We start from the raw sequence: 27,353 nt of genomic DNA on the forward strand, positions 1-27,353 counted from the left end.
TTATACCACAGGATTGTTTAACACAGCAGTGCCATTTGCAAACATACTTGACTTGCTGCATCTGTTGTGAATTTCGAAGATGATATACACGGCGACGAAGGCGGCCACGTATGCCACCATCAGGTAAAGGGCGCTGCTCTTGTCCACGTGCGCCGCACTCAGGTGGCAGCCGAAAAACACGTTAATCACTAAAACATAGTAGGAAAATTGAATGAACTGGGCCAGTAATATTAAATATTATTTATATAATAGTAAAATGTGAATGATATGTTCCGTTTGATTTAAAGCTGCACTCTCACAATTGAAACGTTTTGACAACTTTTTTTCATTTTTTGTCTTGGAACGAGCAATTTTTAGCGAAAATCCATTGAACCCAGTTAGGTTATACTGATGACAAAAAAATAGATCGCAGATTTTTATATTTATATTCAAAACTTGATGTTTTATGCATTTTTCCTAAACCGTTAGTAACGGTTTAAGCCATAAAACATTAATTTTCGAACGGAAATATGAAAATCTACGATCTGATCTTTTGTCATCAGTATTTTATCATTGGTACTCAGATATTTACGCAAAAATTTGCTCTTTCCAAGACAAAAAATAAAAAAGTTGTAAAATTGGTAATTCTGTGAGAGTGCAGCTTTAAATGTAGTGCATATACATGACTCTAATCACAGGTGTCTTTTAATTGTTAAAATGTACACTACCGCTGCCTTCTAATAATAATAACAGTACATTATCATTTGTACATCTACCTGCTAGTATATGTGCCGATGTCCCCACAAAGAAATGTGCCCAGTTAAAGATGTATCTCTTTTTGCTTTCCGGCGCGGGGCGGAACAGCGCCATAATCGGCTGTAAAACACAAACACCGTTTTCTCTACACACCCATACGATATATTTGCATGTATCGAAATAAAGAAAAATGATAATAAAAGCGCTGTCACAAGAACGTCACAAATGCCCCCCCCCCCCACCCGAAAGGCCTCGTGGGACAAATAGCATTTTGGCTTATATGGACAGGTAGTCTTTAGTATCGAACATATTTCTCATGCCGACCATCTTCACCGTCCAATGCAGCTTGAAACTGTTGCTCCCTTTACGCTCCAAAGAGCAAAGTACGAAGAAACAATTTTATCCCACCTCAGTTAAGTAGATCAAAAAAATTAACCATGCTAGAATATTATAAGTATCTTTCATGCAGAAACGAGGTTTACCGAGTTTCCATAAAACCCCCTTTGCGAGGGTTGGGATGAACCTTTCTCCCACCTCAGATAAGTAGATCCATTAATTTAACCATGCTAGAAATTCTTTTCTAGCATGGTTAAATTATTGGATCTACTTAATTGAGGTGGGAGAAAAGAATTCCTAGCATGGTTTAATTTTTGGATCTACTTATCTGAGGTGGGAAAAAAGAATTTCTAGTATGGTTAAATTTTTTGATCTACTTATCTGAGGTGGGGGGAAATTGTATAATTAATTTACCAATTGATATCGAAATTAAATAAAAAAAAAAATCGTGTTTTAGTGGAGAGCGAACCCACACAGACAGTCAAGAGAAAATAGCAAAACCACTCGGCCATTATGGCTTATATATATGCTACAATTGGATATTTCAAGTTAGACAACATTTATTAAATACCTTGAAAACATCACGCGATAATGTTAATCAACCAATCACGCTTCAGCCTTTTGCTGAATTGCGTTAGCAACAGTCTTGGAAATCGTGGACTTCTTCAAAGACAATATTTGAGCATATATCAACATTTGTTGAAGGGTTACAGCCATAAGCTATCATATTAGTTTCAACACTCCTGATGTCACACTTTATTTCGAAAAAAAATCCGTAAAAGTGCTTTATAAAAACCATGAGCGAGTCCAAATGTTAATGATGTAAGTAAATGGCTTCATCATGTTTAATAGCAGTCAACTGTTTACACAATTAAAAGGGAAATAAAACGGGGTACTAAATTTGACAAATAAAAACGGAATTAATTTTAACTTAACTCATAAAATAAACTGGATAGCAGAAGTGAATGTGTAAATTGAAAAGCAATTCATTACTGTTAGATAAAACTCTTAGATCAAATTTGATCTACAACGACAAAAGTCAGAACAAAGCTATTCATAAGTTTCTAAACAAACGTCTGAATGACATGACGAATGAGCAAGTTTATCAAATCTATATTACTCAATTTTATAAAAAAAGTCGTATATTTATGGTTACAGGGATCGGCTGTGATATCTTGGTATTATATTGTTCATATATCGAGTCAAACATTTTGAATTATTATTATTACATACTTTTGTTGCAACAAAATTTATATATTTATTTACTTGGAAATTGAAGGATTCCCCTTTATGTACTATTTGCAATGAAAGTATTAGGCTTTGAGAAATTATTGGAGTGCTGTACATGGAATTTTTAAAAGCTGTGGAAACAGAAAGCAATTAAGAATATCAAATATACAGTAATAGGTTATGACATTTATCAAAAACATATGATAGTATTCGCATTATTTAAGTGAAATTGCTTATTGTATTTACAAGACCTACTTTCTTTGTGAAAGAAGATCCAAACATATAGGTGTAATGTAAGTACTATTTATATAAGATTTCATAGTTATTTTTTATTATCATTTTAATACCCGTTTTGAATGATTTTGAATGAATATTACAACTAAGTAACTGTGAGTATATTTTGGATAATAGAGACCTTGTATGAGAATTTATGTTTAGAGAAAGTGTTAGTATTAGAGCTGTAACGATTCATGTTATACATACATTAATGACGGTCAACGCCGCCACCACAATGCCCAGAAACGGATGTGCTTTTGTATACTCCTTCCCGACTTCCGGTACAATCTGAAAAAACCCGCCATCTATGCATGTATAAATATAAATATAAATAATATCTTAAAATAAATTGTACATTGTACACACTATAAAATAACAGTATGTTTAGTTTAGAATGTTCTTGCACGCCTTTATCAATTTCAAAGTGCCTTGCGAACACTTTATTTAACAAACATGAACCGGCGTAGTGTTCAAAATCATGCTTTTTCCATTGGCTATTTGATTTAGTCGATCTACATGCAGTGACTTCAGCAGACTAATCATGCACTAATTTTGGACAATGACTGTCACTAAAAGTGGGAAAAATATATCATTTCTAGCACTTATCATAAATTGTATGGTGCAGCAAATACCGAGAACACTTCAAATTAATATAGACACACCAACATAATAAAAAATAGATGATTTTTATGTGAAAAAAGAGCCACAATATAAACCATAACTCTAATATTCATTTTGATTTAGCCTTACAATCTAGCCTTACGCAATATTTTCTATTGTTTTGTTTTCTTTCATAACCATTATATAGAGAAACAGACACAGTTACATGACATACATTACTAAGCTTTACGATTATTACCAGGCCGGCTAGTCAACGGCATCTACTCTGTCATTATGGATAATATAAGATGTTAGAAAATTAAATAAAGCATATGTCCGTATAGCCCGTGTGGGTGTTTACAGTAGGCAATCATATTATTTTAAGAAGCAACTAAAAACGTTACAGTAGAAAATTGACATAGAATGAGATTGTAATGGGAATGTAAACCATGTTTAATTGTTAGAACTAAAGAAAAAAAGTTACTTTTAAACAGCGATAATTAAAAAGCATTTAAAAGTCATCTGATTATTTATAACAAACGGTCAGCTGTACTTGTGGTTAACACCTGCATTTGATCTTTAGTTGAATGACATTGGAGAACATTTTATGCAGCGACATTATTGCTTTTTTATCAGTGCAAAAATAAATGATATGCCTGTTACTAGTTAAAATGTATAGAAGGAGGTCTTTGGAACGTTATGACTCCCAAGGATCAACAACACTTGTATGTAAATACGGCATGGTAATTTTATGTAGTTAGAAAAGGAATGACGCGCAAACCATGATTGTATATGCCTGTACCTTGCTGAATCCCTTGCGCTCCACGAAGATGGCTACAACGGCGGCAATCACACAGAGGGCAGCCAGCGTCATCATCGTGCGATGGGCCTGTGGATAACATGGACACTTGCGCTTAATATATAAATGTCAGTCAAAGTGAGTTTTTATTAAGTGATACAATATCACTATAAAAGTAGAAATTCCAAGTGCATTAAAACAAAACCCACACACCTGTACATTGTAGCCCCAAAGCAAACCCCACACACCTGTATCATGCAGCTCTAAAGCAAACCCCCTATACATGGCCATTGTAGCTTTAAAGTGATCCCGAATACACCTGCACATTGTAGCCCTAAAGAAAATCGCCATAAATCAGTACATTGTTGCCATAAAGCTAACCCCAATAAACCTGCACATAAAAGCACTAAAGTAATCTCCTATACATGTGTACATTGTAACCCTTAAGAAAAAACCCCATACATCTGTACATTGTAGCCCAAAAGCCAACCCCAATTCACTTGTACTTTGTAGCCCTGAAACAAATCCCGATTCACCTGAAAATTGTAACCCTAAAACAAACCCCGAATCACCTGAACATGGTAGCCCTAAACCAAACCCCAGTACAGCTGTACATTGTAGCCCTATAACAAACCCTGATTCACCTGTACATTGTAGCCCTAAAGCAAACCCCAGTACACATGTACATTGTAGCCCTAAAGCAAACCCTGATTCACCAGTATAGTGTAGCCCTTAAGCAAACCCCCATACAACTGTATATTGTAGCCCTAAAGCAAACCCTGAATCACCTGTACATTGCAGCCCTAAAGCAAATCCCGATTCATCTGACGTTGTAGCGCTAAAGCAAACCCCAATACACATGTACATTGTAACCCTAAAGCAAACCCTGATTCACCAGTATATTGTAGCCATTAAGCAAACCCCCATACAACTGTATATTGTAGCCCTAAAGCAAACCATGACTCACCTGTACAATGTAGCCCTAAAGCAAACCCCGATTCACCTGAACATTGTAGCCCGTAAGCAAACCCTGATTCACCTGTACATTGCAGCCCTTAAGCACACCCCCATACACCTGTACATTGCAACCCTTAAATAAACCCCCATACACCTGTACATTGTAGCCCTAAAGCAATCCCTGATTCACTTGTACATTGTAGCCCTAACGCAAACCGCCATACACCTGTTCATTGTAGCCCTAAAGCAAACTGCCATATACCTGTATATTGTAGCCCTAACGCAAACTGCCAAACATCTGCACATTGTAGCCCTTACGCAAACTGCCATACACCTGTACATTGTAGCCCTTACGCAAACTGCCATACACCTGCACATTGTAGCCCTTACGCAAACTGTCATACACCTGCACATTGTAGCCCTTACGCAAACTGCCATACACCTGCACATTGTAGCCCTTACGCAAACTGCCATACACCTGTACATTGTAGCCCTAATGCAAACTGCCATACACCTGTACATTGTAGCCCTAAAGCAATCACTGATACACTTGAACTTTGTGGCCCCAAAGCATACCTCCATAACCCTGGATATTAAAGCCCTATTGCGAACCCCATTCACGTGTACATTTAGGTCCTAAAACCAACCACATTGCACCTGGACATTGTCGCATTAAAGCAAATCGTGATATACCTGTACATTATAGCCCTGAAGTAAATTCCAATAAACCTGCCATATTAAAGCCCTAAAGCCAATCCCCTTACACGTGTACATTTTAGTCTTAAAATCAACCCCAATACACCTGGACATTGTAGCCCTAAAGCAAACCATGATACACATGCACATTTAAGCCCTAAAACAGACCCACACAAACATATACATTGTAGCCCTAAAGCAAACCACATACACGTGTACATTGTAGCCCTAAAGCAAATCCTCATGCACATGTACATTGTAGCCCTAAAGCAAACCCTGATACACCTGTACATTGTAGCCCTAAAGCAAACCCATATACACGGGTACATTGTAGTCATAAAGCAAACCCTCATACACGTGTACATTGTAGCCCTAAAGCAAACCCTCATACACGTGTACATTGCAGCCCTAAAGCAAACCCTCATACACGTGTACATTATAGCCCTAAAGTAAACCCTCATAAACCTGTACATTGTAGCCTTAAATCAAACCCTGATACACGTGTACATTGCAGCCCTAAAGCAATTCCCATACACGTGTACTTAGTAGCCCTAAAGCAAACCCTCAAACACGTGTACATTGTAGCCCTAAAGCAATTCCCATACACGTGTACATTGTAGCCCTAAAGCAAATCCTCATACACCTGTACATTGTAGCCCTAAAGCAATTCCCATACACGTGTACTTTGTAGCCCTAAAGCAAACCCTCATACATCTGTACATTGTAGTCCTATAGAAAACCGACATAAACCTGTATACTTTAGCTCTAATGCAAATTTGGAGTAGATTACAGTGTTCTATCTAGAAGGGCCTTTCAATTAACAGTTTTGTCCAGTAGCAAATCCCGTATATTTATTTCAAACAAATACTTGAATTTGAGCTTGCATTTATCACAATGTATTATTAAATTTATTATTATACCAGATTTTTTGAGCGCCCTTTTCATAACAAATATACGTTCAAGGGCGCTTAAACGTACACGTACAGATAATTCCTAAAATTATATTCCGTACACTTACCATAAACCAATACATGAGTTTAAAATTTCTGATAATGTACAGCGTATTCCTAAAACTATTCCCCGTACACAAACCACAACACAGTGTTGAGTTAGAGCAGCAACCTTGGCGTGTCTTGCTCACCACACAATACAACAAGCTCCAAATCGAAGCCCCACTCACTTACCACGAACCAGTATTTAGGGTTGAGCTTACATTCTTCATAATGTATAATGTAGTCTTGATACTATACTTTGTACAATGAAGTCCTGAACTCACCAGGAACCAGGACTGTGTTTTAGCCAACAGCCTGTTTTCTAGTACATGAATCTGCCTTCCCTACAATGTACAATGAAGTCCTCAACTCACCAGGAACCAGAAATTGTGTTTTAGCCAACAGCCTGTGTTCAAGTACAAGGACCTGCCTTCCCTACAATGTACAATGAAGTCCTCAACTCACCAGGAACCAGGACTTTTGTTTTAGCCAACAGCCTGTGTTCTAGTACATGAACCTGCCTTCCCTACAAAGTACAATGAATTCCTCAACTTACCAGGAACCAGGACTTGTGTTTTAGCAACAGCTTGTGTTCTAGGATGGATTTGCAGTGACGGGCAACAACAATGCCTACACTTGAGAAAAACAGCCAAGCCACCGTCATCAACGCACCTGGAAACAATATTGAATTGACACATATACGAACACTTAATATTATATGCGAGTGACTTATGATAGATAAGTTCCATCATGCCCCAACGGGTCGTATATATGTGTACATGTATATTGAAATGAATCGTGTTCCGGTCAGTTATAAACTTAGTTTGCATTAACGTTGTGATGCACAAGTATCAGAATTATTCTGAGTTAACCAATGTTAACCATCTTGCGGAACTGCATGATCACTGCCAGATAAACTTCCGGCGAAATTCAAACTATTTAAAAGCCAAATTTCATTGGTTCAAGCATTACACATGTTTCCCTTCTATGGTGGCATATAACTGTAGCAAGGATAACCTGTTAACGTTCGCGAATTGTTTCGTGTTAACCATTTAATTTTCGCAATAATTATCTAGCTTAATAAGTAAAATACTAACTTGTTTATGAACAAAAAGAGTTTTTCATTAAAAACACAAATATTAATTAAAGATAACTTAATAATTCATTTATTGTTTTAAATATATTTATTCTATCCCCCCAATAATAATGGTAAACAATAATATTTTTTTATCATCATTCGTTATATTTGGGCACCACATTATCACACCAATTTTTGTTGGAAAGTATATGTTTTACTCCTGCAAAAGATTGTAACTCAAAACTAAATAATCCCCGTGTGCCCCGATGAGCCATCTTACCGTGTGCCTTGATGAGCCATCTTACCGTGTGCCTTTTTGAGCCATCTTACCGTGTGCCTTGATGAGCCCTCTTACCGTGTGCCTTTTTGAGCCATCTTACCGTGTGCCTTTTTGAGCCATCTTACCGTGTGCCTTGATGAGCCATCTTACCGTGTGCCTTGATGAGCCATCTTACCGTGTGCCTTGATGAGCCATCTTACCGTGTGCCTTGATGAGCCCTCTTACCGTGTGCCTTGATGAGCCCTCTTACCGTGTGCCTTGATGAGCCATCTTACCGTGTGCCTTGATGAGCCATGTTACCATGTGCCTTGATGAGCCATCTTACCGTCTGCCTTGATGAGCCATCTTACCGTGTGCCTTGATGAGCCATCTTACCGTGTGCCTTGATGAGCCATCTTACCGTGTGCCTTGATGAGCCATCTTACCGTGTGCCTTGATGAGCCATCTTACCGTGTGCCTTGATGAGCCATCTTACCGTGTGCCTTGATGAGCCATCTTACTGTGTGCCTTGATGAGCCATCTTACCGTGTGCCTTGATGAGCCATTTTACTGTGTGCCTTTTTTAGCCATCTTACCGTGTGCCTTGATGAGCCATCTTACCGTGTGCCTTGATGAGCCATCTTACCGTGTGCCTTGATGAGCCCTCTTACCGTGTGCCTTGATGAGCCCTCTTACCGTGTGCCTTGATGAGCCCTCTTACCGTGTGCCTTGATGAGCCCTCTTACCGTGTGCCTTGATGAGCCATCTTATCGTGTGCCTTGATGAGCCATCTTACCGTGTGCCTTGATGAGCCATCTTACCGTGTGCCTTGATGAGCCATCTTACCGTGTGCCTTGATGAGCCATCTTACCGTGTGCCTTGATGAGCCATCTTACCGTGTGCCTTGATGAGTATAGAAGTGCGATCTCCCTCTCCAATAATGCTGAAGGCCGTGAAGTTAATCTTTGCACTGCTGCTCACGGGATCAACCATGTGCTGGCTCATCAGACCTAGAAGAAAGGGGCCTATGCTATACTTTCAACTCAAATCGCGTGAGCATTTTGTATGTCTGTAGGTCCTAATGTACAGTCGTGTTTTTTAATGTATATGCAATCTATTTCTGTTTTGCCCGTTTTTGCCTGTTGTTTTTTCTGTCTGCCTTTCTGTCTGCCTGCATGCCTGCCTGTCTTGTCTTGTCTTGTCTTGTCTGTCTGTCTGTTGTTCTGTCTGTCTGTCTGAGCTAAAATAAACACTCAACTCCTATGTAATAATTGGTTTCTGTATTGTTTGGTCATTCTCATAACTAAATTTGGCTAAGGCAGTAAAACGTTCTCGTTCGTGTATTAATGCGATAATAATTTTGCATCAGGATGATAATACTTCAGTTAGCGTGTATTTTTATGTTTAAGTGACATTACCGTTTGCGACGGGCCCTGTCCCAACCAGGATGTACATGGGGTCGGAAATGTTCCAGAAGTTTGTCTCGTTCATAGCACGTAGGCGCGTGAAGGAGCACGAGAAAACCTTCCCGCTCACACTCGCGTCCATCCCCGACAGGCCCATGGTCGGCTGACATAATCGTAGAGGTTGAAACAAATTATTATATTACAGTAACTAAACAAAAGTTATATTTACCAAGGGGATGAAGGGGTGAAGTTTGTACAACCATCAACAAATCAAATCAAGGTTCATTCATCATTTAAAAGTATTCTCTCGCGATTTAAGGGGTCATAAGAGAAAAAAAATCAATTTCGTTGGAAAAGTCCTTGTAACGATGTATCGCCGTCCTTCGAAGTTCAAGTGTTATGGTGAGCATATTTTTATATTTACGCATAACGAACCCTAGTACACGTTTGTATCATACGTGTTTTGCTCAACATCACAGGGTTCAAATGCCGTTGATGTGGTCTAGTGGTGTTGAAGTGGGTCTGCTTATCACCTTGGAAGAAATCATGGGTACGAACCATCACAGAGAAACAATCTAATGGTATCTCAAAATGTACCTACCGCGAACCTATTACGCCTTAAAACTTTTAAATATACCGTGTACTAAAATGGGCGTGGGTATACGACTGTTGTACTCACGTTGCTAAAGGGTACATTTGCGTGCCCATTGTTGTAGGAAGAGGACAGGGAGAAAGATTGACCGCCCTGTGTCAGGCACGCTGCCACGGTCGTCTTGTCCTGCCAATGGAGAAAAACTCGAGGGTCAGTTATGGTCTTTCCAAATGTTAGAATCACATATTGAATTGTTAATACTCTCGAAGTAATACACCACAGGTGAACTGACCATTTTGCCCGTTTTAGACAGCCCAACCGCCATCCAAACATCGCTCATATCGTCTAGCATCATTTTGATGTTAAACGCGATGATGTCACTTTCATCTGTGGCGGCGGCGGGTCCCCAGGTGACCAGATAGTGACATCCACTGGAGCACCTACTCGCGTCCGGGAAACATCCCTTGGTCTTTCCGCATGCCGGGTCGTACGGGATGCTTGATTGAGCGGGCTGGAACGTGATATTGCAATGGATAATGAAAGCGTCAGGCCGCAGTGTACCGCCAGGGCGGTGTTAAATACATATCTATACGCTCTTTACAGGGAGTTTTTCCAGCAACAGTTTTCATCGAAACGTGTTTGATTTTGATTATAAATTGAATAGCACGGATAAGCACGGTACTTTAACGAAATGAAAATTTTAGCAATGATTAGTCCCCCATTTACTATATGGCATATATGTTTGTTCAAAGTGTTATACTTACAGAGGTTATGACCGGCGACTGTGTTGACTTCGTTGGCGGAAGTGTGGAGATGGATGACGGCCTCGCGGACGAGGAGGCGGGTAGTGGCGGGGTTGGGGAACCTTTACACCCGACGATCGTAGGATGTATGGAACAGTCTTGTACCGTGGCCGAGAAGATGCCCAACCAGTAACGACTCACGTCATACGACTCCACAACCGACAATCTATACAGAAATAAGCATTACGTTTTCTTCACATTATGTTTATATGACGTTTGGTGATCGTCGGATACTACCAGCAGTAGCTTACACATTGCATTATCACCGGTGTAGTTTTAATGCAATGTGCACTATGCACATTACTGATCGTATGTATTCGTGCAGTTTCATACGATGAGTCAGAACATTGCATATTTCTGGAAGTCTTTGCCAAACTTTGTAATTTAATGTTATTGTACATGCGTATGGATGCTCACCTGAATCGTATGTCCCCGGCAGGAGCCGACGGTGCAATCCATTTGAAGGTAACCGACGTCTTGTTACTGTTAGATACGTGCGTCAGGCCTTGTTTGGAACCCTGAAGAAAGTAATTACATACGATTGAATTTAGTTTGAAACATACACAACAACTATATTTTATCGTGTTTTACGACAAACTGATAACAGACACAGATACAGTTATTTGTAGCTGTGTGAAGTTAAGTATACGACATTGGACATTCAAAAATGAATGACGTGCCAGCTTAACATTGGACATTCAAAAATTAATGTCGTGCTGGCACGACATTGGACATTAAAAAATGAATGTCGTGCTGGTACGACATTGGACATTGGACATTCAAAAGTGAATGTTGTGATGACACGACATTGGACATTCAAAAATGAATGTTGTGCTGACACGACATTGGACATTGGACATTCAAAAATGAATGCTGTGCTGACACGACATTGGACATTGGCTATTCAAAAATGAATGCTGTGCTGTCACGACATTGGACATTCAAAAATGAACGACTTGCCAGCTTAACATTGGACATTGGACGTTCAAAAATAAATGTCGTGCTTGCACGACATTGGACATTCAAAAGTGAATGTTGTGCTGGCACGACATTGGACATTGGATATTCAAAAATGAACGACGTGCCTGCTCAACATTGGACATTGAAAAATGAATGTTGTGCTGGCACGACATTGCACATTGGACATTCAAAAATGAATGTTGTGCAGGCACGACATTGGACATTGGACATTCAAAAATGAATGTTATGCTGGCATAAAATTGGACATTTAAATATGAATGTTATGCTGGCACGACATTGGACATTGGACATTCAAAAATGAATGTCACGCCAGCTCAGCATTGGACATTGGACAGAAATGAATGTACACGTACAACGTCGTGTCAGCGCGACTTCCATTTTTGAATTTCCAATGTCGTTTGATTAGCTAACTTCACACAGCTGTTATAGGTAGTTTAATAAGTTTGTCATTTCATACCAAATTACGTTTGAATTTCGTTGGCGCATGTTGAATAAGTGCATTTTAACTCTGGACAAAACGGAGATTACAAAACGGTCAAATAAGTTACGACCACATTTGTAAGTCTGTAGATGATGTATATTTGAAGAGCGATTTATTTTTGTTGGTTTTTCTTAAAGAGGCATCCCTCCCACGAAAAGAGTCATTATTTGTCAAGCTTGTCCAATTGTTGGCAAATTCATTGTACATGTATGTATAGCAAGTAGGGGTGTAATTTTCAGAAGGCTTTTCTGTTTATCTATCTATAATATACTTTGTAACAGATGGAAACTTTGTCCGAAGTAGGATATCATATCGTTTTTAACCTTTCGCCTTCCACGAGACATCGATGCTAACCGTTTCCTCATTGTGTATTCATGTGTGTACATATGCATTTTGATACGCAATACCGCGTACCATCCTCGACCTCGACCTCCTACCTGCCCACACTGTGTCTGTGTGTTGTTGTCCACGACGTCAAACGTCCCAACTGGGTCGGTGCTGGTGTTATCAGTTTTTAAGACCTCCATCAGCAATCCCCGGAACTTCACCCCGCTCGGCGAGTAGATCGTCCCTGCATGGCGAGTGAATCAAAAGTTGCTGTTGTTGTTTTTTCGATTTTTTTTAAATAATATATCTATATTTTGTCATCTTTATTTTCCATGCTGTTGCAAAACATTGCTAAATAGTAAATACCACCTTGTAATGTCGAGATTTGCCCTGTTCCACTTCTTTGTTTACTGCTGCGTTATCAAAGCCGATTGAATTGATTTTATATAATAATAATTGTTACAGTATATCACGGTATAGTTATGTATACACCTACGTTTATTATTGTTCATATCTTCACATAGTAACAGGCAATACATGTTTCTTTAAATACTATTTTCATTTCACTTTTTCACAGTTAAATACGGGGAATTTCTATTTTCAAACTTTTTAACATGATATGAATATATCGAATTTAAGAATTTTAGTGCATCTATTTAAACGCAAATAGAAACAAATCTCCCTTCTCTTACCCGTGATTTCAGCTCCGGGTGTGTAGACTAGGGTGCTGGTTTTGATGGCGAATGGCGCTTGACCGGAAGTGGTGGTGGGTGGATGTAAAGGTTTCATATCCGCGCACGCTTGAAGCGGCGCACCTGTGGGGTACGCCAGACCCCCGGGGCATACTCCAGCCAGTAAAAAGACCGTCTAGAAATATTTTAGAGGGTCAATTGTTAATGTGATATTACTATTTATAATCAATATAACGAACGTAACTTTTAATTGGTTAACATTTTACTGCTTAGGCCACACCAAATTGATATTTCGTTCCTCGGATTTACCGCTCCTATTTTTTTGAAAATGTAAAAAAAATATTTTTATTTTTTTTGTGCGCCCGCACCTCCATTTTGATCGCCAAACATTTTTTTTTTCAGGTAATAATTTATTAAAAGGCTAAAAATAATCAAGTATAATTTTTTTACGCTAGTTTTCGTGTTTTTTTTAAAGGGAAGTTATCGATGCGTAGTGTTTTTATACTATATCTCGATCGGTTTAGCATGGGTTTAAATTCAATCAAAATGGCGGCTTCCGGTATAAACAATGTGGCTCGAAGTTTGGAAATTAAATCTTATTTTTGACAATAAATATGTTTTGAGCATGCTTGAAGTCATTGTTGATCGTCTCATGCACTAAAGGGTCATTATTAAGCAATCATTATGCAATAAAGCATGTGTATCTGAGACTGGTAGCGATTATATTGCGTAATTAGTGACTCGTTTTGAATGGAAATCGGAATGATCAACTTAGTACTATTTTATTCAAGTCATAATACAAGGGACCAACATTTTACCTCGTTACGACGATGCTGAACTGGAACATGAGTCATTGTTTGGTCCAAATTGATGTATCAATCTCATTTTTGATCAAATTCTGACGAAACAACAGTTTTGAACATATATCTTTTCACAAATAGCGATATAAACACTGGACCGGATATAACTCAACATAAGTAAGCTTAAGTTTATCACCTTATATTTTGTTTTTATTTGCAGCATAATCTGGGATTGTAATGCACTTGTCAATTGTAACCACTGCCCCGCCCACCCCTCGCCCTTGTTCCAGGGGTATACCGTGGACAGCAGAGGCAATGGGCTGTTTTTACCTTTCAGGTGGCCCCGCAGTGCCTAGTGAATGTGGTTTTGCCTTCATATGTAAAATAGTCGGGAATGGGCCTCACATAGTTATTCGGGGTTGCGGGGCCATTTGGCAGGGATTTTACCAGTAGTGTGTCCCTGCAGGTCGGGTATTTAACCAGGGTTTTGAGAGACCGGAAGTCAAAGTACCCACTATTTCAGACTGGGGGGGGGGGGGGGGGGGGGGGGGGCATAAACAATTGGCTGGTGCATAAAAACATCTAAATAACCAAAAGAATTACAAAAAGTACTCTGAAAAATAACCTTGTTCTTTTTGTTTTAATAAGCACATGTCTGCATTTCCTGTGATAATAAAAACAAAATTTAGTCTATGTTATAAGGAGTCTAATGTTTGATGATGCCTGTGTAAGTAATCATTTTTTACAAATCCAAAATCAATCCTAAATTATGTCTAAATACAGTTGCATATGATGTTAAACTGATTCAGGTAGATTTATATAAGTTGTTTCAAACTTTTTACTCAAAGCAGGGTTATTTATTATTATGAATGATCGTCATATTAAAGTACGTTTTAATTATATAAGAAATAAGATTTATCCATATAGTGTTTGTACTAAACTGATGAATAAATAGTATGTATTCTGACATTTTCCCAACGTCCATTAGAGGTTCAGTTCAAAATGGCATTAAAATGGTTTTAAGGGCAATTATTTTGAACAAACTTTCTTATTTATATTGAATAAAAGGAAAAATATATTTTTCGCTCTTCGCTCGCTTCGGTTTTTATGAAAACTGACAAATTTTGCTCGCTCAAATTTTTTTTGGCAAAAATCCGAGGAACTAAACATTAATTTGGTGTGGCCTTACTTTATAATGCATGAATGGAAAATAATACTTACTGATAACAAAGTGTAACCTTGTATTTGATAAGCTGTGTGAAGTAAGCTAAACATACGACATTGGACATTGGACATTCACAAATAATATTCGTGCTGGAACGACATTTTTAAAAACGAACAAATATTAAATTACTGGTGGGGTCTTAAAGATTTGCTGAGATAAAAGATCATCTCAGATGTTAGAAAAAAGCATGGAGTATGACCTTTAAAAAACAACAACATCTTATTCTTCATTAGAACCATTGTTTTTCGATATTTATTCATCCCTTTCGGTAAATTGAAAAACTAATTTATGGAAAAATAAAGATGAATTCCACGTGTGTTAATTTGTCCTTCATATAGGGATTTACGGGAACATTATATACCAAAGTTTTATTGGAAAAGACCAAGTTTGTTTAAATTTGTAAATCTCTTAAATACGACAAAAACATAAATTAGCTATTTATGTGATAAAAGCAAATAAAGTGAGAAATTCTTTAACCAACATTCCTGTGTGATACATATTGTATAACCACTGGCACCGGATTTTCAAACTCAAACATTTTTTTTTAAAAATAAAAAAAAATCTAACGTTAGTATATTATACAGTACAAAGTGCATATTTGAAAAAAAATATTTTTCAATATTTTTTTACATATTCGGTATTATAATTTTTAGTAAGCAATTATCAGATTTTTTTTGATTTTTTAAAAAAATGTTTGAGTTTGAAAATCCGGTGCCAGTGTGTATAACTATGTATTTACGCACTCCCGCGATAATTTCGGGTTACCCTTTTGTATGCTATGATCGTTATATTGTTATATATTCCATTTTTAAGCATGTTTACAATAATATTTTGTATGCGATAATAAGCTGTATATGCTTAAATCGAAAATAAACCTTATGTTATGTTATGTTACTATTTTTAATAATTGTGGAAATATTATATTTTGAAGTAAGAGTGCGTTAAAAGGGCGAATGCTTAATGTAACAGGTCGTCTTAAGGTAGCACATTTTAACACATAAATATTAGCTTTTGTGAATATCTTATAACTTGCAGTGCCTGCGGCTGAAATAGGTGGTTTGGAATTACAAACTTTATTTTTTTTTTTTTAAATAAGACGGTCAAACATTTTAATTTTTTACATAATGTTGCCAAAAGATTAAAGATAATTACTAATAAGGAACAGGTCATGAGTATTTCTAGAACTTGTTTTTTCGCTTTTAAACATCGATGTTCTAATTTTACGCGGTCAAAACAGTATGTTAAATTCGAAATACCATTTGGCGATTTCAGTACAGTATAATTATATTTTTGGTGATGTGATCAATAATGTATTATTCCTGAAAGCAAATATATGTCTTGTAACTCTGATACCAAATTATCACCAAAAGTGATGAAAACTAAATAAAATAAAGGAATCCAGGAAATGATACACATTAAGAAATTATCAAGCTGGTCATAGTTTAAAACGGTGCCCATTAGGGATGTACTATCTTAAATATGATTAGATCAGGTTTGGTTAAATAAATTTGTCTGATACTACACTGTAATAAAAGTAATGGTAAGCAAATTATTTTAGTTTGTAAACAGCTAATAAAGAACAATTTCACATTTTCAACAAGAGCATGCTTTGTATACAGTAATGTGCGAACCCGCACGTTTTATTAAACCTATTATTACATCTACTTAGATATACAATACGTTAAAGAAATCACTATGGCAAATGACAATGTTCAATTGGACTATATGGCATACAAACTACTCGCATCATTGGAACGTCGGCAGGACGTTTATAGCTTGGCCAAACTTCCTCATTCCGAGATTTTTTTTCTACAAATTTGATCTTGTTTTTTTACTTTATAAGCACTATCCAGTTTCAACTATTTTATTAAAAAGAAATATTAAAGCAACTTTTAAATCCATGTATCGTTGGAAAAAATAATTGATTGTTGGATAGAAATAACCAGATAATATTATTTATAGGAATGATCTTAACACAACTTCGAGTACATACATACTTTCAAAGCATTCCTAAAGTGTCCTTTTCTTTAGAATTTAAATGCAACTTACAAATAAAACTTTATAGCCCATTTTACAACTGGTGCACGCCAGATCGTCTGAAGTGGTAGTGTTAAGAAATCGGTCATACCAAGTTCATACATTTATGTAATTTAAATTTATCAGATATATGATAAAACTACCCATAACAAAACTATTGTATAAAGATAACAGCGTACAAACTAGAGTAAACCAGACAGCAAATCAATCGGGTTCACAAGGCCACCGTTGGAAACAATGTATTTTTTTTAATACAAAGGAAATATATTTTATAAAGATTCCACATAGGACACACTAAAAGTCGAAAGTCAAATAAGACCGCGTTTGACCATTTTTGTTTTGTTTCGAAACCTTTAATTGTTATTTCTCCGTTAATACATGGTCGTCTAGGGTTTCACCTGATTCTTGGCATTAAAAAAGTTTTGAAGCACATATTTATTGTTAGTCATTAACATACATTATGTCAGTGTAGTCTCATTGATTTTTTAACGGCTAAACAGTTATGGAGCTGGTACGAAGAATGATTATCCCGAAGATTACTTTAACCTTGTATCGTGCTTGTGTTCAGCACAAGGTCTACCATCATCAGATACACCGAATACACTACTGTGCCTCGTTGTGAACCGTCGGCGAGTTTACAAGGAACATACCTTGAATAATAATTGCGGCTGTTTCATTGGTTCCGCAAGAAACCCTTTTCGGAAATCTTACTCTCACACATGCACAGAAACGCATACATATGTTTTACCGTAGAAAAAGTATTCTGGTTAAAGTTCAAATTGAACTCGGTCCGCCTCATCACTAATATTTTAAACCATGTACTTGGACCACTCGTTGAGACAATTGAAAGTACAGGTTTATTGAAAAGTATTTAATTGTAATATAACATTTTAATGGAAGATGAGTTGTCCCTCTGCCTCATGAATATTATTACGAGATTTTGTCAGTCAATTTCTCCACGGTATTGAAGTGTAAGGGAAATAGTACCGAGGCTGCAGACGGTAAACAGTCAAACACTTGGCAATGCAGCATGTTCACGGAACAACATTTCTAAACACACGAGGGTAAATATCGAGTACTACTTATAAATCTAGCGTTTCAAAGTTAATGTCAGTACATAAATAATTTCCTTTAAAAATTATTTCATAAAATGGGCGTTTTAGAAAATATTTTCAGTGTGCATGTGATGAACGCGTTATACAACGTGGTAAACTCGGTAATAAGGTCGTATCGCATTACAGTTGTGACACCCAACCGTTTGTTGAGATATAAATACATCCGTACACTAATGTTTGCGTGTTGTATGTTCTAATTTTTGTTTCAATTAATTCAATTGATATGAGATATGAAACTAATTATAGCTGAAGCCACGTCACAATAGGTTAGACTAGACTTGTCATTAAGCCAATAACAGTTAAGCTACAGACGCATGAAAGACTAATGCTACAGCGGCTCCAAACCCCAAAATATATCACTGGTTTTCTACAGATACTTGATGAACTTATTTGACAAATGATAATGATATTGATTTTTGAAGACTATTGGAATTATGCATGTAGGCATTCCTCGTGAAATGGTGCTTGACGATGGGATCTTCTAGTCCAGATTGGTGCTACTCAGATACCACTGCGGAGCGGGTTCTGGATGTTGAGTGAAGTCGGCGGAGTTCTGAAGTGATAAAACATCCTCCCCAATGTCAGACTGCCTGCAGTCATATAACACCCTCTCCATTGCCAGTATGCCTGACGTCATATAAGACCCTCCCTTGTGCATGCAGCCATCATAATCATCATCATCATCATCATCATCATCATCATCATCTTCATCATCAGCAGCAGCAGCAGCAGCAGCAGAAGCAGAAGCAGCAGAAGCAGCAGCAGCGTCGTCATCATTATCCTCATCATCATCATCACCACCACCACCACCACCATCATTATTATCATCATCACCACCACCAACATCACCACCGCCATCATCATCATCATCACCACCACCACCACCAAAGAATACTGCTCTGTTGTAGTTGTGTATGAAGCTAAATCTGTAGTGTTTATATGTTTGTCTGAATGAATTGTCAGATAGCAGTTATATAATGATAGCTGCAGGGGACGGTTGTCAAATGGTTAATGATGTATGCAAACGAAGTCATTTTCTTTTTATTGATTTTTTTCAGTTACAAGATATAACCAGTACCAGATATGTACGGCCTTGAAATAGTGTTGCACATACGATAGTATCTATTTTTGATTTTGTTTTATGTGCGTTTAAAAAATGTGCTGAAATTAAATTCCATATACTAAGAGGGACACAAGGTGTGTCCGTTGAATTGAAATTTATATGCAGAACGATATGCAGTCTAATTGTTGTAAAGTTAAGTAAGGTATTTAGATTTCAAAATATTGTTTTCTCCTTTAAAACATTAATAAAATGGTCAACACACCAGATATATTACTGATCACCAACTCATTTGGCTATGGTTCGTAATACACCATGAACTATTGGTTATTATCAAATTCGTAAAGTCTGAAAAGGACAAACTATATTGATTGATTAAGTAACATGCAACGCTAGTGCTTCGATCAATTCCAACTTTTCGGGAGCCGGACAAAACACTCTCGGACAAAATATCCCCTCTCATTTTGTTCAGGTGGACAACCCCCCCCCCCCCCCCATCATCATGTTTACAAGGCGGACACAATACCAACGGACAATGAACGGAAGGTGTTTTGTCCGGGGGGGGGGGGATGTTTTGTCCTACACTCGAAGTTTTCCAATTAAACGAAATCTGACCAATGCTGTGGTTTGTATCTATCAGACTTTGTATCTATCTCAACACATTTATCTGCCAAATAATGGCCTCCAACAATGACCAGAAATTCACATTACAATGAGAATTATCTCCGAAATACTTTTAGTTCTATTTTTGAATGGAAATGCTGGAAAGTGCACGAATGTATCGGGGAGATGGAAGAATTATTTTCAAGGGTTTTTCACAGGAGATTTGGAGAATGTGTGCCAGTCTGTTTCTCATATTAATGACGTTATGCATCACTAAGAATTGTCATGTTTTGTAGTAAGTTTTAAGTAAAAGGACGCATTTACAAATGTAACTGCTCCTTGAAGCCTTTTGTTACTATCTTTGTTACTATGGCACCAACGCTATTCGAAATCATGGACATCAAAGACACTATCGAGCATAAATCAACAATTGATGAACGTTTCCAACAGTCAGTATCCTTGTTTTATCACTCCTTTAGATTTGTCACACTGTATTTCGTCATACAATACAATAATACAATTCCGTCCTTACTTCAAGGGCAGTAATGTCAGGTGCGTCCATGTTTCTTGGTTTATTGTTTTGGCTGAAAAACGTCCTCGATTCGGTGAATATTAACACTGGTTTATGTTTCACCGATATATTTTATAAAAAAACTTGTGCACCGAATGAAGTTCAATTGCTTGTTTAAGATGACGCTTGTTATAAATGAAAATTATGTCCGTATTAAAATATCTCGTTTAAACAATGCACGTTCTTACTTCCGACTCTCTCAGTTCACTTTATTCTTCAAAATTACGATTAAGAACCATTTTCTTTTGTGCAAACCTCATCCGATACCTTGTTTTGGACAATGATAGTATTTTTTTTGTTTTCCGAGTGCAGATAGCCAGATTTCGAGATAAATCGGCTCATTTAAGAAAATGCTTACTGGTTCATTCTGTTCATTTCTAGAAGCCAGGTTCATCTCAAATCTGGTTAATCTATGCCACGTTATCTATCATGTTATCGTTCTATATATGTTTAATCGAATGTATTTTATCTATCATGTAATGAGGAGCCCTTTGTGTTCAAGTTACTTAATAAATAAGTTGAATCTTGAATCTTGTTATAAATATCCTAATTACCAGTCTAACGTTCAGAAACAACGACCTCAGAACATATACAGTCGAACCCCGTTGGCTCGTATTCTCAGGGACCGGTGAAAATACCTCGATCACCGGCAAATTCCAGCCAAACATGAATGTGAGTGAAGTTAGCAGCACAGCAGCATAGCAGCAAGCTGCTAGCAGCAACAGCAGCTAGCTGCTGTGCTGCTGGCAGCTAGCTGCTGCGTTTTTACTATGAATATAATAATATATATTTACTATAATACAATAGTATATAATTGTTTTTTTTATTTCAGCTGTTTATAGGAATACAAATAGGAGTAAGAAAAAAAAAGATTTTACTGATTTAGCTGATTTGGTAAAATTTTGATTACGGCAGGTTTTTTTTTCATGAGCGGCCCACCAATGCAAACATTTTGTTGAGAAAGGCCATAAATAATAACAATGTTAATGAGGATATCAATGATTCGGCGTTACTTTTGGCTTTGTGAACTAGTGCATGTTAAGAAAGTATGCTCATATATTGACATTTATAGTTAACTAGTGTGTGCTTCAAAAGGCAATGCCTGTTTTGCATTTAAAATAGCCAAAACCAAACCAACTAGACATCTCTTATTTCTAATCAGGGATATGCATAGGTCTCCGAGTCACAACAATGATTCCATATTTCATTTTAATTTTAGCAGGGACCGACTACTCCCAAATTTGACATATACAGGAAAAGACCCTTTGTAATGGAAACACTTAAAGAATTAACTAGGATCTTTGTACTTCTTCTTCTATTAAATAATATTGGTATATTATATCAATAGCCGAACGTGACAATTAAACGTAAAAGGGGAATTAATAAAGAACCAACTTTTAACATCTTAATTTGACTTGAGTCATTTGAACGATAAAACTTTGTCTGCACTTCAACAGCGACTCGCAGTTATGTCAGTTAATACCACAAGCTGGTCAAATGCACGTGCCGCTAAGACAGTGTGGCTCGGGCTCGGTGAAGCTGCACTACTCAACCGGGGTGCGCGGTCGCATACGAGGAGAAATCTTGCACCGTGTGACTTTGTATCTGCAAATGTCCTTCTTGAAAAAAATCCTTTCTTGTTTTATTAAATAAGTACCCTACTGATTTAATTTATTCTTGTATGACCCTTTTATAATTTTTAAACTTGTTCATGAAAACATATTAACTATATAATTGATAGGCAAAAATCATTAAATGCTTGAGACACAGTAACATTTCTTATCATCACAGTACAAAGTAAAATAATGCCAACCATATTTACGAATAGCAATTCAAAAAGTCACACTATACAGAACCGATGAATAAACGCAAACACACTTACATGCACGCACGCACGCGCGCGCACACGCACACACCCATAAGCATATACACGAAAATATTAATACAAAGTCATAACGAAAGTTATCTTAATGGCCTTGTGCTGCTTAGCAGTTCTCCGATCTGGGAATCCAGCCGTGCAGTTATAAAGGTTTTATTATAGAATTGGACTTTTCATCTTTTGTTGTTGTTGCTTTCAAACGATAATAACAGTATTTATACAATGCCTTTGAATAAGAACAAGAGTGATGTTATATATAATAGCCCACCAATATATTTTAACAAAGGATGCTTCACAATTTGGATATAACAATGGTGATCATGCATTTAAAATGGGTTTAAATATAAATGCTATATCACTGTTTAAAAGCTTATCAGTCATATTTATTTTGGTTTATTCAATTAATTCATTTATAGCTATGTATATTGTTTATATGTATTAGTAGGATAATCTACTCGAAAAGTGTCAACCTAAAAGGCCCTGAGCCAATTAACAAATACACAGGAAATGGCTCCTACTGTGACACCAGTGTAATATTGAGAAGATGCACGGCAGTGGATTATCATGGCAAATATTCCTTAAACTAGGCAGAAGTCAATACAATGAACACTCAAGGTCAATATTATTGTATTTTTTTCGGAACTATACGGCACAATATTGTGCGGGTGTTCTTTAAATTGACTTTGACACAATTAACTGTTTACATTCACTCTGACGGAGTTATTAAAAATAAATATTTAAAATATCAAAATCAAGTTCCATTTCTAGAAATACATATTTGATATTAAAAAGTAATTACGAGATAATCGCCAAATTATAACCAATCAAGCTTAGTTACTTATGAAAATCCCTTAAACAATAAAGGTGTTAATCATAAGTATTTCCCTCTCATTGTCCTCTCGAATGTCTTAAACGATTGAGCAGAATAACGTAAATCTTTTTCGATAAAAATGGCCGAGGAGCTCCGAATGTCTCTTGGCTATATTGGACTAACTTTAACGGATTGAAGATGTTACACTGCGGAAAATGGTTTAATATACGAGAATGTACTGAAACCCGTACATTCAATTTGTACGGTAAGTGTACGGGATGTTGAGTATACGGGAGTGTTCGGATTCGTATATTCATAAAACTCGCACATCTTGAGTATACGGGATTCGATGTACGGGCGTGTACTAACCCGTACATTCGTTTTGTAACAAAAAACAATGAATTCTGTAGCCAATTTAGGTCTTTGGGGGTTTGATTTGAAAGCACATATAATATGAAAGTCATTTATACCATTGACTTAAACATATCACTGTTTCGTAAAAAAACAGGATGGTGTCAGTAAAAATTACCTTTGTAGAAAATTTAATGCTTTAATGGGATAGTACTTATACTATTTTGATGGATGAATCGGTACATCTCCGTATATCTTGAGTGTACGGGCATGAACGGTCTCCATACATGTTGAAAATACGGGAATTTATGCTATTCCGTACACTTTGAGAGTATGAGATTACACTCTTCCCGTACACGATGAATATACGATGTTCGGAAATAAACCAGTTCCCGTGCACACTGAGTGTACGGAATAGTAACACTTCCTGTACATTATGGGTATACGGTAATGTACCCTTTCACGTACACACATGTTATAAAGGTTTTGAATTTTGTAATAAAGTCTGGTAATTTGGTGTTATATTTGACAGCATACATGATATGAACAAAATTTAAATCATACACTGGTATACATTGTTCCGTGTTACGCAGGGAAACCGCAATGTGTTAGTAAGGGTCCCGTTGTGTAGGAAATGTTATGCTTTTGGTGGGTTTTAACAACCTTTGTGAAATTAAAGCGACATGTTTATAATAATAAATTATAAAAATCGACAATGCTGGTAGGGTTGATGTACGACTGGTACTAACAAAATTTTGATGAATGTACGGCACCATACATCTCGGTATATCTTGAGCGGATGGACATGTATGGTCTCCGTGCATGTTGAGTGTACGGGAATTTATGCTCTTCCGTACACGTTGAGCGTAGGGGTTTATACCATTCCTGTACACGAAAAATATACGGGCGTGTACATTTCCCGTATATTACGGATGTACGGACATATACAAGTTCCCGTACACGCTGAGTGTACGGAAAAGTTACAATTCCCGTACCCTATGGATATACGGAAATGCACTCTTTCCCGTACGCCCATGTTATAAAAAAGTTTTGAATTTTGTAATCAAGTAAGGTTAATTCTTGTTTCATTTGACAGCATTTATGACATGAACAAATTTTATACCATTGACTAGTATACATTTTTCCGTGTTACGCCGACAAACAGGAATGCGTAAGTAAGAGTCACGTTTTGTAGAAATTGTAAATGATTTTTGGGGTTTTAACAGCCTATGATGAAATTAAAGCGACATCTTTATGATAAAAAAATAAGACTTGGCTGTTACTGTGGTGTTACATTGGACAACATATATGATATGATCTGCATTTATTAGAGTGAGTGAGTGAGTGAGTGAGTGAGTGAGTGAGTGAGTGAGTGAGTGAGTGAGTGAGTGAGTGAGTGAGTGAGTGAGTGAGTGAGTGAGTGAGTGAGTGAGTGAGTGAGTGAGTGAGTGAGTGAGTGAGTGAGTGAGTGAGTGAGTGAGTGAGTGAGTGAGTGAGTGAGTGAGTGAGTGAGTGAGTGAGTGAGTGAGTGAGTGAGTGAGTGAGTGAGTGAGTGAGTGAGTGAGTGAGTGAGTGAGTGAGTGAGTGAGTGAGTGAGTGAGTGAGTGAGTGAGTGAGTGAGTGAGTGAGTGAGTGAGTGAGTGAGTGAGTGAGTGAGTGAGTGAGTGAGTGAGTGAGTGAGTGAGTGAGTGTGAATTGATGTATGCATGAATTGATGTATGCATGAATTGATGTATGCATGAATTAATGTATGAATGAACAAATAATATATTCAAACATTATTATATAAATTGTAACACCTGCTTTGATGAATGCTGATAAAATACAATCATATCTAAGATTAGAGACCGATTGCTAATTAAAAACAGATTATTGAAATCGAAATTTCTGTTCTGTTCTGTTCTATATTATATTTTTACCAACGCTCTATCGATTGAGCTCACTCAATACTAAAGGTGGTGATGGTGTTAGTAGTTTATACTCCGGGTCCCGGCGTGAGCACATTTAAGGGTCCCAGAGAGACAGTTCAACCACCGCACAACACTCCTGGGCAGAACCAGTACTAGGTGCCTTCACCTCTGCAAGGAACTGACAACTTCTGTACATGCCAGGGGCAGTGGTACAGTGCGAATTGTCGTCGAAAGGATTTCATAACAAATCACAACAGTAGTGACCTGGTCCGCCCGGGAATCGAACCCGGGTTGTCCGATTCAGAGTTTTACACTCTACCGATTGAGCTAACAGGGCGGACATACTCATTACTGAGTGGGTGTGTAAGCTTATTTATATTCGCACTCGAGCCTTGCCCGTTCGGCGAGTGCTCCATTAAGATTGTTAGTCATTTTAGGTTTTTGGAGCATTGTGCAAAGACAGAATGTAACCCTGAATGTTAGAGCTACACTGGTTCTTTAACGTGCACTAGTGTATAGCACTGTCACACGGAACCCCCATTTAACGTCCCTTCCCGAAGACGATTAGTTTTTGTCAGTGATGCGACGGGGGATCGAACCTGTGACCCCTGGATTGAGAGTCAAGTGTGTTATCTCAAGACCACGGATCCGCCACACTCACTAGTGCAGATAGTCGGAGGTCGTTTGTTTATTTGAGTTTATCAAAGTCTGCCCGCGCCCATTGGCTGCATTATGGCTTGACCCCGCCGTGACGCCATCACGAGTTAAATTGTGTTTTAATGCCATAAGTGATATGAGATAGAATGACAGCAATTCGCAGTCAAATCCAGACTTTGGAAGACTTGAAGAAACAGAGTGAGATACAAGAGATCCAGGTGTGTTACCCTAGCTCTTTGCGAAGAGACCTCTTGGTTCTTTAACGTGCTCGGTGTAAAGCACCGATACACGGGATACAACTTTCCTGGGTTGAACCAGTACTGAGTACACCACTTTTCCAAGCACTACCCTTTAAATGCCAAGCGCCTTAACCATGGCGGATAACAAAGGGCAACTGATAAGCCACGCCTTATTTGGACGCTGATTGGTCAGTCTGGTATTGGCCGGCTAATTTGACTGACAGCACGCGTTATGTCAATTAGTGACATGATCATTTGCTTATAAAAACACATGGCCAGTGGGTCATAAAACTATACGAAATACAACTAAAACACACACATTCTAAATTTTATTAATTAATTCGACAGACTGTGGAAATTTTAATGACCGAATTATAAATCAATTGAAGTAATGACATATAAATAAATCTATAAAAAGGCAGCTTCCTTATCTCACTAATTCTAGTATTTAAACTACCTAATTTAAACAATTGTGACAACTGTTTTGAAGAATGATGATAAAATCCTTTCCGAGATCATATCTAAAATAAGAGGCTACTGTTTTAAAAGAAAAGAGACTGATTATTTATTTAAATCAAGAACAAAAATATTAATTTCAAGTTTGCATGTTATTGAAAGTTCTGAATTAAAACTTATTGATCATCTCATAAACTGCATATTGAAACCGGCCGATATGGCCGAAATAGAATAGATAGAGCCCAACGTTATTGTACTATATGTAACTCTAATGATTTAGAAGATGAATATCATTTAATCATAACATGTCCTGTAAATAATGACTTCAGAAAAAAATGATAAAAATATATTACATTAGAAACCCAGGTATGTATAAGTTTATCGAAACTATTGTTATCA

The 27,353-nt window shown here is 37.3% G+C and overlaps 1 protein-coding gene across 1 annotated transcript; it reads right to left on the bottom strand.

Annotated features, from left to right (window-relative positions):
* LOC128237085 (putative ferric-chelate reductase 1) lies at positions 1-17,348 on the bottom strand. The gene is made up of 14 exons (XM_052952291.1): positions 17,315-17,348; positions 13,241-13,415; positions 12,659-12,792; positions 11,177-11,277; positions 10,721-10,925; positions 10,249-10,467; positions 10,044-10,142; positions 9,377-9,527; positions 8,855-8,968; positions 7,178-7,293; positions 3,980-4,066; positions 2,785-2,865; positions 756-855; positions 1-188 (listed from the first exon to the last, which is right to left on the bottom strand). The coding sequence occupies exons 1-14, from the start codon at positions 17,333-17,335 to the stop codon at positions 1-3; spliced, it is 1,791 nt and encodes a 596-aa protein (XP_052808251.1). The 5' UTR covers positions 17,336-17,348.
* Positions 17,349-27,353: the final 10,005 nt, after the last annotated feature.

The sequence above is a fragment of the Mya arenaria genome, chromosome 6 (assembly GCF_026914265.1).
Source record: "Mya arenaria isolate MELC-2E11 chromosome 6, ASM2691426v1".
Classification (NCBI taxonomy): domain Eukaryota; kingdom Metazoa; phylum Mollusca; class Bivalvia; order Myida; family Myidae; genus Mya; species Mya arenaria.